Source organism: Lutjanus erythropterus, chromosome 6 (assembly GCF_056507025.1).
Source record: "Lutjanus erythropterus isolate fLutEry1 chromosome 6, fLutEry1.hap2, whole genome shotgun sequence".
In the NCBI taxonomy this organism is placed as follows: Eukaryota; Metazoa; Chordata; class Actinopteri; order Lutjaniformes; family Lutjanidae; genus Lutjanus; species Lutjanus erythropterus.
Window position 1 is genome coordinate 33,637,153 of NC_139322.1, and position 19,071 is coordinate 33,656,223.

At 36.3% G+C, this 19,071-nt stretch overlaps 1 protein-coding gene across 1 annotated transcript in view; it reads left to right on the forward strand.

The window, feature by feature from the left end:
- Positions 1-7,899: 7,899 nt before the first annotated feature.
- Positions 7,900-19,071, forward strand: part of tti1 (TELO2 interacting protein 1) — a 32,701-nt gene continuing 21,529 nt past the window's right edge. Inside the window, exons 1-7 of the mRNA XM_084721748.1 lie at positions 7,900-8,039; positions 9,305-10,044; positions 12,097-12,434; positions 12,516-12,771; positions 15,116-15,293; positions 15,573-15,865; positions 18,372-18,788. Of these exons, the coding sequence (XP_084577874.1) occupies positions 9,319-10,044; positions 12,097-12,434; positions 12,516-12,771; positions 15,116-15,293; positions 15,573-15,865; positions 18,372-18,788 (2,208 nt within the window). The 5' untranslated portion in view covers positions 7,900-8,039; positions 9,305-9,318. The remainder of the gene's footprint in view (positions 8,040-9,304; positions 10,045-12,096; positions 12,435-12,515; positions 12,772-15,115; positions 15,294-15,572; positions 15,866-18,371; positions 18,789-19,071) is intronic.

Below are 19,071 nucleotides of genomic sequence, written 5' to 3' on the forward strand. Positions count from 1 at the left end.
TCAGCAGCAGCCAGTTGATGGCTGCAGTGATTTTGGTGACACTACAGTGCATAAAAGAGAAGTTATTAAATTTTATTATTAATAAAATTTCTTAAAATTCTGAAAAAAATGCTTTTAATATCAACCCAAGTGATGTAGTATGATCAGCAGCATCCAGCTGATGGCTGCAGTGATTTTGGTGACACTACAGTACATAAAAGAGAAGTTATTAAACTTTATTATTAATAAAATTTCTTAAAATTCTGAAAAAATGCTTTTAATATCAAATCAGGGGTTGTAGTATGATCAGCAGCATCCAGCTGATGGCTGCAGTGATTTTGGTGGCACTACAGTGCATAAAAGAAAAGTTATTAAATTTTATTGATAATAAAATTTCTTAAAATTCTGAAAAAATGCTTTTAATATCAAACCAGGGGTTGTAGTATGATCAGCAGCATCCAGCTGATGGCTGCAGTGATTTTGGTGACACTACAGTACATAAAAGAGAAGTTATTAGATTTTATTATTAATAAAATTTCTTAAAATTCTGAAAAAATGCTTTTAATATCAAACCAAGTGATGTAGTATGATCAGCAGCAGCCAGTTGATGGCTGCAGTGATTTTGGTGACACTACAGTGCATAAAAGAGAAGTTATTAAATTGTATTATTAATAAAAATTCAGAAAATTCTGAAAAAATGTTTTTAATATCAAACCAAGAGTTGTAGTATGATCAGCAGCATCCAGTTGATGGCTGCAGTGATTTTGGTGGCACTACAGTACATAAAAGAGAGGTTATTAAACTTTATTATTAATAAAATTTCTTAAAATTCTGAAAAAATGCTTTTAATATCAAACCAGGGGTTGTAGTATGATCAGCAGCATCCAGCTGATGGCTGCAGTGATTTTGGTGACACTACAGTACATAAAAGAGAAGTTATTAAACTTTATTATTAATAAAATTTCTTAAAATTCTGAAAAAATGTTTTTAATATCAAACCAAGAGTTGTAGTATGATAAGCAGGGGCCAGTTGATGGCTGCAGTGATTTTGGTGACACTACAGTGCATAAAAGAGAAGTTATTAAATTTTATTATTAAAAAAACCTCCATAAAATTATGATTTTTTTAAAAAAATATCAAACCAAGTGATGTAGTATGATCAGCAGCAGCCAGTTGATGGCTGCAGTGATTTTGGTGACACTACAGTGCATAAAAGAGAAGTTATTAAATTGTATTATTAATAAAAATTCTGAAAATTCTGAAAAAATGTTTTTAATATCAAACCAAGTGTTGTAGTATGATAAGCAGCATCCAGTTGATGGCTGCAGTGATTTTGGTGACACTACAGTACATAAAAGAGAAGTTATTAAATTGTATTATTAATAAAAATTCCATAAAATTATGATTTTTTAAAAAAAATATCAAACCAAGAGTTGTAGTATGATCAGCAGCATCCAGTTGATGGCTGCAGTGATTTTGGTGACACTACAGTACATAAAAGAGAAGTTATTAAATTTTATTATGAATAAAAATTCTGAAAATTCTGAAAAAATGTATTTAATATCAAACCAAGTGTTGTAGTATGATAAGCAGCATCCAGTTGATGGCTGCAGTGATTTTGGTGACACTACAGTGCATAAAAGAGAAGTTATTAAATTTTATTATGAATAAAAATTCTTAAAATTCTGAAAAAATGTTTTTAATATCAAACCAAGAGTTGTAGTATGATAAGCAGCATCCAGTTGATGGCTGCAGTGATTTTGGTGGCACTACAGTACATAAAAGAGAGGTTATTAATTTTATTGTTAATAAAAATTCCATAAAATTATGATTTTTTAAAAAAAATATCAAACCAAGAGTTGTAGTATGATCAGCAGCATCCAGTTGATGGCTGCAGTGATTTTGGTGGCACTACAGTGCATAAAAGAGAAGTTATTGAATTTTATTATTAATAAAATTTCTTAAAATTCTGAAAAAATGCTTTTAATATCAAACCAAGAGTTGTAGTATGATAAGCAGGGGCCAGTTGATGGCTGCAGTGATTTTGGTGACACTACAGTGCATAAAAGAGAAGTTATTAAATTTTATTATTAATAAAACCTCCATCAAATTATGATTTAAAAAAAAAAAATCAAACCAAGTGTTGTAGTATGATCAGCAGCAGCCAGTTGATGGCTGCAGTGATTTTGGTGACACTACAGTGCATAAAAGAGAAGTTATTAAATTGTATTATTAATAAAAATTCTTAAAATTCTGAAAAAATGTATTTAATATCAAACCAAGAGTTGTAGTATGATAAGCAGCATCCAGTTGATGGCTGCAGTGATTTTGGTGACACTACAGTACATAAAAGAGAGGTTATTAAACTTTATTATTAATAAAATTTCTTAAAATTCTGAAAAAATGCTTTTAATATCAAATCAGGGGTTGTAGTATGATCAGCAGCATCCAGCTGATGGCTGCAGTGATTTTGGTGGCACTACAGTGCATAAAAGAAAAGTTATTAAATTTTATTGATAATAAAATTTCTTAAAATTCTGAAAAAATGCTTTTAATATCAAACCAGGGGTTGTAGTATGATCAGCAGCATCCAGCTGATGGCTGCAGTGATTTTGGTGACACTACAGTACATAAAAGAGAAGTTATTAGATTTTATTATTAATAAAATTTCTTAAAATTCTGAAAAAATGCTTTTAATATCAAACCAAGTGATGTAGTATGATCAGCAGCAGCCAGTTGATGGCTGCAGTGATTTTGGTGACACTACAGTGCATAAAAGAGAAGTTATTAAATTGTATTATTAATAAAAATTCAGAAAATTCTGAAAAAATGTTTTTAATATCAAACCAAGAGTTGTAGTATGATCAGCAGCATCCAGTTGATGGCTGCAGTGATTTTGGTGGCACTACAGTACATAAAAGAGAGGTTATTAAACTTTATTATTAATAAAATTTCTTAAAATTCTGAAAAAATGCTTTTAATATCAAACCAGGGGTTGTAGTATGATCAGCAGCATCCAGCTGATGGCTGCAGTGATTTTGGTGACACTACAGTACATAAAAGAGAAGTTATTAAACTTTATTATTAATAAAATTTCTTAAAATTCTGAAAAAATGTTTTTAATATCAAACCAAGAGTTGTAGTATGATAAGCAGGGGCCAGTTGATGGCTGCAGTGATTTTGGTGACACTACAGTGCATAAAAGAGAAGTTATTAAATTTTATTATTAAAAAAACCTCCATAAAATTATGATTTTTTTAAAAAAATATCAAACCAAGTGATGTAGTATGATCAGCAGCAGCCAGTTGATGGCTGCAGTGATTTTGGTGACACTACAGTGCATAAAAGAGAAGTTATTAAATTGTATTATTAATAAAAATTCTGAAAATTCTGAAAAAATGTTTTTAATATCAAACCAAGTGTTGTAGTATGATAAGCAGCATCCAGTTGATGGCTGCAGTGATTTTGGTGACACTACAGTACATAAAAGAGAAGTTATTAAATTGTATTATTAATAAAAATTCCATAAAATTATGATTTTTTAAAAAAAATATCAAACCAAGAGTTGTAGTATGATCAGCAGCATCCAGTTGATGGCTGCAGTGATTTTGGTGACACTACAGTACATAAAAGAGAAGTTATTAAATTTTATTATGAATAAAAATTCTGAAAATTCTGAAAAAATGTATTTAATATCAAACCAAGTGTTGTAGTATGATAAGCAGCATCCAGTTGATGGCTGCAGTGATTTTGGTGACACTACAGTGCATAAAAGAGAAGTTATTAAATTTTATTATGAATAAAAATTCTTAAAATTCTGAAAAAATGTTTTTAATATCAAACCAAGAGTTGTAGTATGATAAGCAGCATCCAGTTGATGGCTGCAGTGATTTTGGTGGCACTACAGTACATAAAAGAGAGGTTATTAATTTTATTGTTAATAAAAATTCCATAAAATTATGATTTTTTAAAAAAAATATCAAACCAAGAGTTGTAGTATGATCAGCAGCATCCAGTTGATGGCTGCAGTGATTTTGGTGGCACTACAGTGCATAAAAGAGAAGTTATTGAATTTTATTATTAATAAAATTTCTTAAAATTCTGAAAAAATGCTTTTAATATCAAACCAAGAGTTGTAGTATGATAAGCAGGGGCCAGTTGATGGCTGCAGTGATTTTGGTGACACTACAGTGCATAAAAGAGAAGTTATTAGATTTTATTATTAATAAAAATTCTTAAAATTCTGAAAAAATGCTTTTAATATCAAACCAAGAGTTGTAGTATGATAAGCAGGGGCCAGTTGATGGCTGCAGTGATTTTGGTGACACTACAGTGCATAAAAGAGAAGTTATTAAATTTTATTATTAATAAAACCTCCATAAAATTATGATTTTTTTAAAAAAATATCAAACCAAGTGATGTAGTATGATCAGCAGCAGCCAGTTGATGGCTGCAGTGATTTTGGTGACACTACAGTGCATAAAAGAGAAGTTATTAAATTGTATTATTAATAAAAATTCTTAAAATTCTGAAAAAATGTTTTTAATATCAAACCAAGTGATGTAGAATGATAAGCAGCATCCAGTTGATGGCTGCAGTGATTTTGGTGACACTACAGTACATAAAAGAGAAGTTATTAAATTGTATTATTAATAAAAATTCCATAAAATTATGATTTTTTAAAAAAAATATCAAACCAAGAGTTGTAGTATGATCAGCAGCATCCAGTTGATGGCTGCAGTGATTTTGGTGGCACTACAGTGCATAAAAGAGAAGTTATTAAATTTTATTATTAATAAAATTTCTTAAAATTCTGAAAAAATGCTTTTAATATCAAACCAGGGGTTGTAGTATGATCAGCAGCATCCAGCTGATGGCTGCAGTGATTTTGGTGACACTACAGTACATAAAAGAGAAGTTATTAAATTGTATTATTAATAAAAATTCTGAAAATTCTGAAAAAATGTTTTTAATATCAAACCAAGTGTTGTAGAATGATAAGCAGCATCCAGTTGATGGCTGCAGTGATTTTGGTGACACTACAGTACATAAAAGAGAAGTTATTAAATTGTATTATTAATAAAAATTCCATAAAATTATGATTTTTTTTAAAAAAATATCAAACCAAGAGTTGTAGTATGATCAGCAGCATCCAGTTGATGGCTGCAGTGATTTTGGTGGCACTACAGTGCATAAAAGAGAAGTTATTAAATTTTATTATTAATAAAATTTCTTAAAATTCTGAAAAAATGCTTTTAATATCAAACCAGGGGTTGTAGTATGATCAGCAGCATCCAGCTGATGGCTGCAGTGATTTTGGTGACACTACAGTACATAAAAGAGAAGTTATTAAATTTTATTATGAATAAAAATTCTTAAAATTCTGAAAAAATTTATTTAATATCAAACCAAGTGTTGTAGTACGATAAGCAGCATCCAGTTGATGGCTGCAGTGATTTTGGTGGCACTACAGTACATTAAAGAGAAGTTATTAAATTTTATTATTAATAAAAATTCCATAAAATTATGATTTTTAAAAAAAATATCAAACCAAGAGTTGTAGTATGATCAGCAGCATCCAGTTGATGGCTGCAGTGATTTTGGTGGCACTACAGTACATAAAAGAGAGGTTATTAAACTTTATTATTAATAAAATTTCTTAAAATTCTGAAAAAATGTTTTTAATATCAAACCAAGAGTTGTAGTATGATCAGCAGCATCCAGCTGATGGCTGCAGTGATTTTGGTGACACTACAGTACATAAAAGAGAGGTTATTAAACTTTATTATTAATAAAATTTCTTAAAATTCTGAAAAAATGCTTTTAATATCAAATCAGGGGTTGTAGTATGATCAGCAGCATCCAGCTGATGGCTGCAGTGATTTTGGTGGCACTACAGTGCATAAAAGAGAAGTTATTAAATTTTATTGATAATAAAATTTCTTAAAATTCTGAAAAAATGCTTTTAATATCAAACCAAGTGATGTAGTATGATCAGCAGCAGCCAGTTGATGGCTGCAGTGATTTTGGTGACACTACAGTGCATAAAAGAGAAGTTATTAAATTGTATTATTAATAAAAATTCTGAAAATTCTGAAAAAATGTTTTTAATATCAAACCAAGTGTTGTAGTATGATAAGCAGCATCCAGTTGATGGCTGCAGTGATTTTGGTGACACTACAGTACATAAAAGAGAAGTTATTAAATTGTATTATTAATAAAAATTCCATAAAATTATGATTTTTTTAAAAAATATCAAACCAAGTGATGTAGTATGATCAGCAGCAGCCAGTTGATGGCTGCAGTGATTTTGGTGACACTACAGTACATAAAAGAGAAGTTATTAAATTGTATTATTAATAAAATTTCTTAAAATTCTGAAAAAATGCTTTTAATATCAAACCAGGGGTTGTAGTATGATCAGCAGCATCCAGCTGATGGCTGCAGTGATTTTGGTGACACTACAGTACATAAAAGAGAAGTTATTAAATTGTATTATTAATAAAAATTCCATAAAATTATGATTTTTTTAAAAAAATATCAAACCAAGAGTTGTAGTATGATCAGCAGCATCCAGTTGATGGCTGCAGTGATTTTGGTGGCACTACAGTGCATAAAAGAGAAGTTATTAAATTTTATTATTAATAAAATTTCTTAAAATTCTGAAAAAATGCTTTTAATATCAAACCAGGGGTTGTAGTATGATCAGCAGCATCCAGCTGATGGCTGCAGTGATTTTGGTGACACTACAGTACATAAAAGAGAAGTTATTAAATTGTATTATTAATAAAAATTCTGAAAATTCTGAAAAAATGTTTTTAATATCAAACCAAGTGTTGTAGAATGATAAGCAGCATCCAGTTGATGGCTGCAGTGATTTTGGTGACACTACAGTACATAAAAGAGAAGTTATTAAATTGTATTATTAATAAAAATTCCATAAAATTATGATTTTTTAAAAAAAAATATCAAACCAAGAGTTGTAGTATGATCAGCAGCATCCAGTTGATGGCTGCAGTGATTTTGGTGGCACTACAGTGCATAAAAGAGAAGTTATTAAATTTTATTATTAATAAAAATTCTGAAAATTCTGAAAAAATGTTTTTAATATCAAACCAAGAGTTGTAGTATGATAAGCAGGGGCCAGTTGATGGCTGCAGTGGTTTTGGTGACACTACATTGTCTAAGAGTGAAGTTATTGAATATCTGTGTAGTGTTTCTCTTCGCTGCTGTAGCGGTTTTGCAATTTGCAGACGGTCCCTATCCACTCGTCTCACAGCCGGCTGCTCATAGACAACAATGTTATTTCTGCAGCTTGAAAGATAGCTACTTTTGATAAAATTGGGCTTGTAGCACATTGTCTACCTTACAACGATGGGAAAGAGGCCTCGTTTATGTTTTGACAACGTATCACTAATGAGTTATTGATGCCGGAAGTCCGAATCTGTGAATATCTTTCCAACTTCATCGAATTAATTCAAGGGACATGGGGTGCTCTCTTGCGGAGGTCCGTCATGTTGTCTATTTTTGGTGTTTTTACTTTCATTGGTGTATTCTTCATCTTTAACAAATACAGTTTATGCAAACATTACAGCATTTTAAAGAATAGGTGACATTTTAAAGACTTATTATTAAGTTCATACCCTTAATGTAAATTATTGTATGAAGCCTTTAGAGTCAGTAGACTTTTTAAAATATTTCATGAATAAAGTTTGTCGATATGTTTTTAATCCATGTTCTTATTTTTTAATGTGCCAGTTTTAAGAATGAAATAGTGATTATGCAGAATGCGGCCTTCACACAGGAAAAAAACTAAAATAAACATCTTTCGCTGTGGAGGTCTGCAGCCAGGTCCCTCTCTTTTATTTTGAAGGTACATCGCCAAACCCGGAAGTTTTGCTCTGCGTCAAACAAGTGCGCCGTCGACGCAGAACGGTGACGTTTCCGTTAGCCAGAGTACAGCATGATGTCGATGTTACAAGTTTTCTGTGTCTAATAAAACCTGTTCTGTGGGTTTATGGCTCCGCTCAGCGGGTCCATTTAATTCTACTAATGTGAAGGTAAGTTAACGTTTCCTGTTCGTTGACGCAGGTACCGCAGTGCAGCTGTAGCAGCGCACTGGATGCTGTTAGGTAACTATAGACTCCATCAATGCTGTAGGTGTTTTGCTGTTTCTGTGTGGACTTAATGTTGTTATGGGTCTGTTTCTTAACTTAAACAGTTTGGACTAATATTGTTATACTGGTTTGTACAGCCAAACTAAATCCAGACTGTCAGGACAGAGTTTCAGGCAGTGCAAAACATCATCTTGACCACATCCACCGTCACCACCAATAATGTGGAGTGAATTTTCAAGGACTGCCCCCTTCAACGTTTGCTAACATTTAAGAGGCAGCAGAAATGGTTCAATTCAATTTTGACCCCATTAGTAGGTAATGATCAGAGGACAGTAGCATGTCCACAGAGGGCAGTGGAAACCAGAGATGATAAAGTTTATTTTCTTGACTACTTGCCTGTATGTCAAATTTGCCATTAGATGGTAACTCTTATCTCGAAGTGGTGTGTATAAGACTGTAATTACACTGTCATAACCATGTAATGTTATGTAATGGCCATCAATGAGTCCTTATGAATGTTTATGACTGTTGTCATCAAGTGTTATTTGGTCAATTATGTCATTTTTAATGCCAAGTTGACATTGTTTGAAATGACTTTGTTATGACAGATAGTGGTTGGCCTTATAACTTTTAATGACATTTATATGACAAGTCCAAAATGTACCATTTTACTTGAGGTCAAGGAAAATGTTCACACTTAAAATGGTCTCATGATGGCCAGTGACAAAACCAACCACATCAACCACAAAGACATCTCAAACAATGACAACTTTGCATTACAACTGATATAACTGACTGATGGACACTCAACAACTTAACAAGAGTCATAAATATTCAGAAACAAGTTCATGACAGGTGTTATGACATGGTTATGACATTATAATGATGTCTTATGCACACCCCTACCAGCAAAGTGTTACTGACATGCTATTAAGTTTTTAGTTTACCTTCTAGTCAGGTTACCAGCCAAAACTATTTTCAGTGTGAGTGCAAAAAAATTGTAATAGGCTTGATTCAGAAAATCACCCATCATGCTGCAATAAACTGAGAAGGGTTTTAAATATCACCTCAAAAACTTCTAGATCAACATGGAAGGTGACTATTGTAGATTTATTATTTTAGCTCTACTTAAGCTCTCATACTTATAATGTCTTATATTTTCCTTTGTCTTATTCTTACATCTCCCATGTCTCTTTCCCTCATCATAGTGACCCCTGCTGTCATGCCTCCAACCATGGCTCAGATCAGTGATCCAAAGATAGCATTTGCCTACCTGCGCCCGGCCTGTGTCCTGCTCACCAAAGAGCCCACTGTGGCCAACGTGGAGACACTGAGTGGCCAGTTGAAAGAGGTCAACGATGCCACATTGCAGCAGCTCCAAGAGTATGTCCTCTTCCCTCTTCGCTTTGTCCTTAAAGTCCCCGGGCCCAAGAAGGAGAAGCTGGTGCAGGCTGTGGCCGAGGCCATGAGCCACATCCTGGAGAACACTTGTGTCCAGAGCTGGGAGACCCTCCATGGCCTCCTCTCGGAGCTCTGCCTCTGTCTGTGCTCTCCAACTGATCCTGGGAAACCTGCGGATACGTCGGAGGAGCTGCAGTCGGCTGTGTTGAGGTGCCTGGACGCGCTGCTTCACGCTGCGTATGGTGATATAGTCATCAAGCTCTATGAACCCATCATGCTCCCTGGACTGGGAGCTGCCATATCTCTGCTTCTGGCTTTAGGAGAGAAGTCCAAATCTCGAGATATACAGGCAGCAGCGCTGAAGTGCCTCCACACTTTGACTCTGCAGTGTGACCGCACGCAGGACCATGTAGGCCCGTCCTCAGAGGAGAGATGTGCTGTAGGCAGCACCATGGCTTCATTCCTACCTGGGATCACCACGGCTACAGCCAGGATCATCACAGGAGATCTGAGACAAGGCCACACAGTCACAGTCAGAGCCATCAAGGTACCAGAGCTCATTACGTAACTGAGAATGTTTCTGAGCTTTTTAATCTATATTTAGTCTAGACTCTGTGTATTTTCAAGTATACATGGATATTTTACAAGAAAACAAGATGAAAGCTGCAACTAAAGATTATTTTTAGAGATGCAACAATTAGTGGAACATCAGAAAATTAATATGCAACTATTTTGATTTATAATGGAGTGTTAGTTAAGGTCAATTTTAAGGCAAACATGTCTATGAAGTGATTAAAAATTTAGGCCATAAATTGTCAGAAAATAGTGAACAATGTCAAATACAAGTTGCTGGGAACCAAGATAACATCTTCAAATTGCACCTTTTTAACAAGAGATATGCAGAAAACCCACAAACTTGATTAGCTAGATCAACTGAATGTCTGGAGCTTTAGCAAGTAATAGATTAGAATTTTATTGTATTATGATCTGTTGAGCTGCACTATATATACTGTGTATTATGTAAGGGATAATGTACAGTGAGCAGGTCGTTATTGTGAAATAAATCCTGGCATGATGATGCATCCTGAACATGATATTGCTGGATCATGTTAGCCTTGCTAGGTCTAAAGGGGTCTTCGTTTCTGCACCACATGTCCATAACTAAGCTGTGTTTTAAAAGAAAATAATAAAGAAGAAATGGGGAGACAGTACAATGCACAACAGCAACAGATTGTTTTTATTTTGTCTCCCACATGTAAATAAATGGACCTTAGGCAACAGCTCTATGGCAACTTTGAGTGTTCCCGCCACCTCAAATACAGAAGGCTCTTAAATCACAATGTTACAATGGTAAAGGGTTCAGTAGTTGATTACTGTCCACAATCGCAATGGATGATGGTATCACCTACCAGCACAACCCAAATACCAACTGCCATCTACTGTAGGTAATATACTGACAAGGGACAAGTACTTCATACAACCCCACTTGAAATAATCTGACTGTCCCTTCAAGTTGTTTTTAAACAAAAATGCCTCGTTCATTGATTAAAGCTTTAGGCAATAAAATGTCAGAAAATAGTAAAAAAAAAAAAAAAATGCCCACTGCAAGTTGCAGGGATCCAAGGTGAAATCTTCAAATTGCTCTTTTTGTCTGAATTTACAGTCCAAAACCCTGAAATATTTAATGTACAATGATAAACGAGAGAAAAACAGCAAATCCACAATTTGATGGCCTATAACATGTGAATGTTTGGTGTTTTAGTGTAATAAATGCCTCAAACAATTAAGAAAGTTTGTGTTGTTTAATGCTCTGTTGATCAAAGTAGTAGGAATAATCTTTAATTATAGAACAAGTCGTAAAATCATCAGGTTTTAAAAGAAAACAGCTAAAAACAATTTGGTGTAAAAAAACAGTAAAGTGTACATGTCAAGAATAGGAAAATGAAAAACATTTTAAGAAATAAAAGACAGTCCAAAAACAGTTAAAAAATCAGGTAAAACCAGGAATAAAAGTATGTTTTAAGAAGAGATTTAAAGGAAATCACTGGCTCAGCCTGACCTGATTTTCTCGGGCAGATCAGAGCCCTGGGGCTCTGACTGCAAATGCTGCCATTGCACTATAAGTGTTAAATAATAACACAACTATGAAAAAAGTGTCTCTTGATAGTCTATATTGTGTCTCAGAGGTTTTTCCACACTGACACATGTAACATTTAAAATGAAATGCAGATTGTTACTAATACTGATTACATGTGTTTATGTTACATACATTTAAAATTCTCCTTGTATCAGCTTATTTAAACCTGTGTGTATTTCCTTTGTTAAGTTTAGCCTAATTTTAATCAGTTAGACCATGAAAAAGATTAATTGTAAGTCCAGTGGCATCAAGTAACAGCCAGGGTGCAGGAAAATGCAGAACAATCCCATTATGCTTAACCAAATACACAGAGAATGCTGATGAGTAAATTGATTTTCATTGCCACCAAAACTGTTAGCATGGTAGGATAATATAAGATAAATAAGGTGATAACAAATGAACAAAACTAACCACATATAAAATGCCACCCATTCATCTGATTTCACTCCTATTGCCATTCAGGTTTGGTCCAGGACTGTTGGGCTTGTCATGGAGGACTCCCAGCTTCAGGCCAGCGAGCCCTCGGCGGCTCCCTCAGCAGACTTGGGCAAAATCGGACAGCTGGTGGTCCGACGGACACCAGACTGGGTGAAGAGCACGGCGGGGAAACTGTGCGTGCTCCTGAGGAAGATCATCTCCTGCACCTCGGCTCACCAGCACTGGAGGGTCAGACTGGAGATGGTGGAGCTGGGTGACCACCTGCTGGCCGGGTGCAGCCAGTCACTGGGAGAGTGTGTGGGGCCGCTGCTGGAAGCACTGGTGGGAGCGATCAATGATGAAGAGCCCAGAGTCAGAAAGAGGTAAGATTTGACTGGAAAAAGATTAAAGCAGAGAGTGTTTGATAAGCAGATGTTTAATGAAACCCCTCTCCTCTCCTGTAGGTGTGAGGCCGCTCTCAGAGACGTATCACAGAGGAATCAGAGGTGCAGCAGTGCTCAGACCTTCACTGACGTGCTCTCGGAGAATCTCCACTCTTTGGCGACCTCCCTGCCCAGACTGATGAGGACATCTGATGACCAGAAGAAGCTGTTTGTCCTCAGCGTGTTTCTGGGTTATCTTAAAGTCCTGGGACCACTCGTCTCTGTGGTGTTGAACTCTGCTGCACACCTCGAGAGGATTTCCAAAGCCTTGATGCAGGTAATTTTAGCTGCCAATGTATCAGATTATACTGCATGTTATAGGGCAAACAAATGGCTTCTTGGTTATTGTTAATTAAATTAAGTCAGTTTTTATATGTTATTAAAAGGAAGTTAAATATCTACTTGCTTATATTTTTATGAGGTGTGTTGGTTGCCCCTTTACTAGACATCTGAGTTGAAATCTTAAAATTCATCTGTAAGTTTATCTGTAAAACTGTAAAAATTCACACACTGAGAACGGTATTGTTTTGTCACAAACAAATATTTACTGACAGCTTCTGATAGAGACCTCTATCAGAAATGCTCTATCCATTATCCTAGAATAAGGCAGTGTTTCCACTACATGTCGAAATGTCTCATTTCATTTTGTGGCTTATTTAACCAATTTCAAGGCAGAGTGAATAAAAATAAAAAGCCTAAATGTGAAAAAAAAAATTAAAGCAGTATGCAGTTGAGAAGTGATGGCAATACTGAAACATTAAAAAAAAAATCCAGACCACTAGCTCACTTCAATGTTTGGAGAAGGTGGCCTACTTTGTTAATCCTTGAGGGGAAATTACATTCTTTTCACTCTGTTGTAATTTCATACATTCATACACAGGCTCGAAATACACACACATGCACAAACAGGACCTATAGACATGCATTTGAGAGAGGTGTCAGAGCGAGGGGGCTGCACACATACATATAGTCAGGCGCCCCGAGCAGTTGGGGGTTCAGTGCCTTGCTCAGGGGCACCTCGGCAGCGCCCAGGTGGTGATCTGGCACCTCTCCAGCCGCCAGTTCACGCTCCATACTTTGGTCTAACCCTAACCCTAACCCCCTAACCCCCTAACCCAGTGACCCTTCAGCTCCCAAGTCAAGTCCTTCCAGACTGAGCTACTAATTTCTAATGTCTCTACAAAACTTTAAAGTGCAAATAGACAACTTCTTCTTGAACTTATCATTATGTAGTAAATGTTGATTGCACTGTTTAATACCATCTGCGTTCAGATTGGTTCCCTATGAGCTTTCCTTTCATCATGAAAAATCTGTCTGCCACCAGGCACAATTTTTGCAGGAAAGCGATGCCTCCATTATAGATTAAATTAATGAACAAATTGACTCTTTTTCTCCTTATCTCCTAATGTTTTGTTCTGAAGTAGTGGTTCATAAGCTGGGAAAAAAAAAAGTTCACACCCCATCATCTCACATTTTTATCAATCATTAACAATCACTAGAGAAGCAACTGATGGGATTCAAGTTGAATTTTAGTGAAATGAAGGTCAGCATGATTAATCAATCATTTTCATTCAATTTTATTTCACTCTGTACCCCACCCCCCCTCCCCCCCGCAGAGGCTGTACCCCAGCTTGGGACCCACTGTTCTAAAGTTACTCTCCCCTCCACCACAATGTCAACCCCTGCTGTACTTATTTGTGCAAAGCAATCAGTTGAAGTTATTCAAACTTTTTTATTACTACACAGTGCACATAATCACAATAGCTTTCCTCAGTGGACATGCGTCTTTCTTCTCTCTCATTTCCAGAGGATTGTTGATCATTTCTCCACAGAGCTAGGCTCTGAGGAAATGGCAAGCAATCTGATCTTGTGTACAACCAGTAACACCACGCACACATATTTCTCTGTCATCAAATTTGTGTTTAGATTTGACTTATTCGGGTGTCTGGGTAGCTCAGTTGGGAGCTCAGAGTGTGTGCCCCATGTATGGAGGCTGTGAGTCCTCTGCAGTGGCTGTGGGTTTGACTCCCGCCTGCAGCCCTTTGCTGCTTGTCATACTCCGACTCTCTCTCCCCATTTCCTGTCATATCTTCGTCTATCCTATCAATTAAAGTAATAAAAGCTCAAAAAATATATAAAAAAAGATTTGACTTCTACTACTGCCAGTATACAGCTGTGGAACTAAATGCCTTTATTTCTTATTTGTGCTGGTTTAGTATCTATCTGTGTATTTTGTAAATGACATGTATGGCATAAAGTCAATATGTAGAATTTCATACTAAACCTGCACCAAAATACTTTACACGCACAAAACATATTATGTTGTATACTAACTAGTATAATAACTCCAAAAGCGGCCAAATAAAACAAAATAACAGTTTGCATTTAACATTAGTAAGCAAATTAGAGAATTATTATGGAATAAAGCTTTTTACAATGTGAAGTATGAAAGCATTTTAAGTGGCTGACAAGCAGAGTAAAATTGTTGCCTTTGTTGTCTTTGCCTGTTTGCTAGTCTCATCTTTATTCTACCATGACAGCAAACTTAAACCATAGTCTGGAGAAGTTACAGTTCATCTTAAATCACATATTTTTACAAACACCTCTGTGTGCCTTTATAGGTGCTGGAGCTGGATGTGATGGATGTCCGCATTGTGGAAGAAAGGACTTACTCTGCTACCATAGAGACCAGCGCAGGCTCTCATGAGTCCCACAGTGCTCACATACAGAGGAAACATTTTCTCTACTTCACAGATGAAAAGATCTTCTCTGTGCTCATGGAGATCTGTCGAACACTCGGTATGAGCGCTGTTTAAAATGAACTTCAGAGCTGTATCAGAACGATGTACAGTACATTTCTTATCCTTATACGTACATAACAGTACTTTACATCTGTGTGAAATTTATTTAAAAGGAATATGAAGAAGTTATAGGTAAAGTTGGACTCTGTTTTAAGGCTGATAATAATGCTCATGGATTAAAGCTGGCCTACTTTCTTCCTTTATTTTTATACCTGACATTTTGTTTGACCGCTCTCCTCCCAAAAATACAAGTAACTTTCTCTCTTTCTATCTTTAGGTTACTATGGCAACATTTACCTGCTGACAGATCACTTCCTGGATCTGTACCAGCAGTCTTCAGCGTACAGAAAGCAGGCCGCCATGGTACTGAATGAGATCGTCCGGGGTGCAGCAGGCATAGCCGTGGCCCCAGAGGTTCAGGGTTTGGAGGGTCAAGTTCAGGGCCACTCTGCCACCCAGGAAGATATCAAGGCGGCGGTGGTGTCTCTCATGGAAGAGTACATCAGTCTGAAGAACTGGCACTTGATTACTGCCAGTGAGGAGACAGATAGAGACCGACAGGACCAGCAGGTGAGGAACAGTTTCATTCCTGCAGCTTTGTCCATGTTTGTCCACTTTCTTGCTGAGAGTTGGATGAGCAGTTTTCTTCAAGCAAGTACATGAGTAGATCTGAAAAGTAATATTGACATCATTCACATCTACTCATGCACAAAAGTTCACTCAAAGTGCTGTCTTAAGTTTGTCAAACTTAACATTACTATCATCTATCCAACAGTTTCCAGTTTATGCATGAGTAGATCTCAATAGTCTGTCAAACCTAACAGCAGTTAGGTTAGAGTAAATTTCTTGACCTAAGTTGACACAACACATTAGACCTCAGTTGAATAAACTCAAAAAGGCTTTGCAGCTGGTTGCTTTCTTCCTCAGATTTTCTTTTTTTTTTCTCTTATAGTGTAGGTTAGCTTAGCCTATAGACAAGAAGCAAGGGGAACTGCTGGGCCAAAGGTACCAAAAGCCACATACCAGTGCCTCTAAAGCTCACTAATTAACACATTGTATTTGTTTTGTTTAATCCATGCAAAAAATCAAAATTTAAAAGTGAAAAGTTGTGGTGGTTCTTACATGGAGTTGCATGCTCTAATTAATTCTTGGCTGTGCTTGCGACTTCTTGGATTCTCCGCTAGTTGCCTGGCAACCCGATGACAACAAATCCAGAAATTTCAGAAAGTCACTCCGGGTGGATATTTTCACTTTTGGACAGAGCCAGGCTGGCCATTTCCCCTTGGCTTTATGCTAAGCTAAGCTAACTTCCTGCCGGCTCCAGCTTTTTTATTTAGTGTACAGACAAGAGAGTGGTATCAATCTTATCATCTGTCTTCAAAAAAGACAAGAAGTGCAACAATGTCAAACTATTCCTTCTTGTCCTCGAATGATTTCAAATTAGATTTGGTAAGGATTGTTTTATGGTCCATGAATATTGCATCATCATCACTAAAAGTGGCAGATCAGCAGACTCACACATGTAGTAGATGGTTTCACTCTTTGTGGAATGATGTTCTAAATGATGAAGTGATACTTTGCAATTTAATCTCAACATTTCACATTTTATATTCTGTGAAAATGTTCTGATCAAGTGCGATATTAGACTCTGATGCTGAGCACATACTGTATTGCACAACTCTGTCTGCATTTAAATTGATCGTGGTCAGATCACTTCGCTCCAAGCAAAGCACTCCAGGCCGTGCTGAGAAATACGTCCATACTTTGCTCACGGTTTGTCCTTGGACTGATGACTGTGCGCTCTTATGCCTGAACACTCTGAGTGGAGGGGTAGACTGCTGCAGGGTTTCAAGTAACTACTCTAAACTTTCAAGGCTGAGCTGAAAGGCAGAGAAAATATTTGCGGGCCTTAGAGGCCTGAAAACACTGGCAGCACTGTGTTAGTTTGCAGATAAATTTGCAGTTTCTCTTTGTCAGCTAAAATGTGTTCCCATGGAGGAACACCACCAAATGAAAAGAACTCTAAGCAGAGGAATACACAGGGAAGGTTTGACCACTGGAGAGGCTGCTGTGGGGTCCTCCATCAAGTTAAAATACTTGTGAATGAAATATGGAATAACTATGAACATGGTAGAAACTCCAGGTGGTCAGCTGGAAATTCTTACATCAGTGGTGACTGATCAATTTATGTGAACAGTTAGCAGAGCCACTGTCTTTACTCCGCGCTCAAACAGCCAGTTACTGATGGTTGATGTCAGCTACAATCACTGTTGACAGCAGAATCAAATAAAAAGTCTTTCATGAGTTTGAGCCTTGAACAGCTGTTGCTGTAAAATATTTTTATGATGTATTGATTTTGATGCTGGAACGTGATCATGTTGTGTTGATACAGACATCTGATGTGTCCTTTTCAAAGAAATGTCCTCATTAATCCAGTTTTTCTAAGACACTGGAATTAAATAAAAACATGAGTTAATTTATTTAAGACTAATTAGCCTATTTTTGTTTGATTGTTTCACTTTTTTGGCCTATCACAGCTGTATTGGTCTATAGAATATCAGAATATATGTTGTCAGAAAACTTTTTAAACAGATAATAATGCAGATTATTTTTATTTGTTAGCTTTATATGCAGTATTCTGTGGTGTATTTGATTTTTTTTCCTAATTTAGGTTAAATAGATACATACATTTTGCTCTGTTTGTGTTTTTTATTCAGAGTTTTTTAGAATTATTAAAAATAACAGTGAAAGTTTATTATTTCAGCGCCCCGATATTATTTTGGACAGTAAAGTAAAATATCCTGCCTCCACTACATATCTTTATCACAAGTGCTTGATAGACACTTTTGAGAGATAGTTGCAAAATTTGCAAATTCATCCTTATGGATATATTTTATATTCTATATAAAAATATATATTAATATAATATATTAATATCAGAATTGTTTCACTCCCTAATATCAGTATCAGCCTTGGCCCCAAAAATCCAAGTAAACTATTAGTAGTAAACTATTATTAAACTGTAGAAGACAAACTGTATCATGCATGCTTGTCACATTTGTTTTTGTCTCTGTAGCTGCTCAGTCCATCCAGACTCCTCTCCATATCCAACAGCGATGTCAGCAGCACGAACACAAACTCCCTCCAAGTGATTCCGTCTTCATTTGGCTCCCCGTCTACCTCATCGTCCACCTCCACCATCAACCAGCTCAACAGCAACATCTGGCAGCTGTGTATCCAACTGGAGGGCATCGCCTGCTTCGCTCAGGCCCTGGGGCGTGACTTTCGTCCCTTGCTGATGACATCACTGTACCCCGTGCTGGAGAAAGCCGGGGAGGAGACGCTGCTGGTCAGCCAGGCGGCGCTGGGCTCCATGTGGGACATCAGTAAGGCCTGTGGCTACCCGTCCCTGAAGGAGCTGATCAATGAGAACTCGGACTACCTGCTCAATGACATATCACTCAACTTGCAGAGGCTCAGCCAGCATCCACAGGTGAAACTCACACAGTCTGACATGTTGGTAGAACACACAGTAATGCACTGTAGCACCAGGGAAGGAGGAAGAATAAGAACGAAAGAAGAAGAAAGGAAACAGAAAGGAAAGGAAGAAAGGAAAAAAAGGAAACAGAACCAATCTGTGTTTGACAGTGCAGGAAGTGATTCTGGAGAAAGATAGCTGATTGCTGAGTCTCATTCACAGGTCGTAAAATACTGACATTTTGGGAGTTAGACTCAACAATCAACTATCTGACTGACCTGTGATTGGCTGAAGTCTC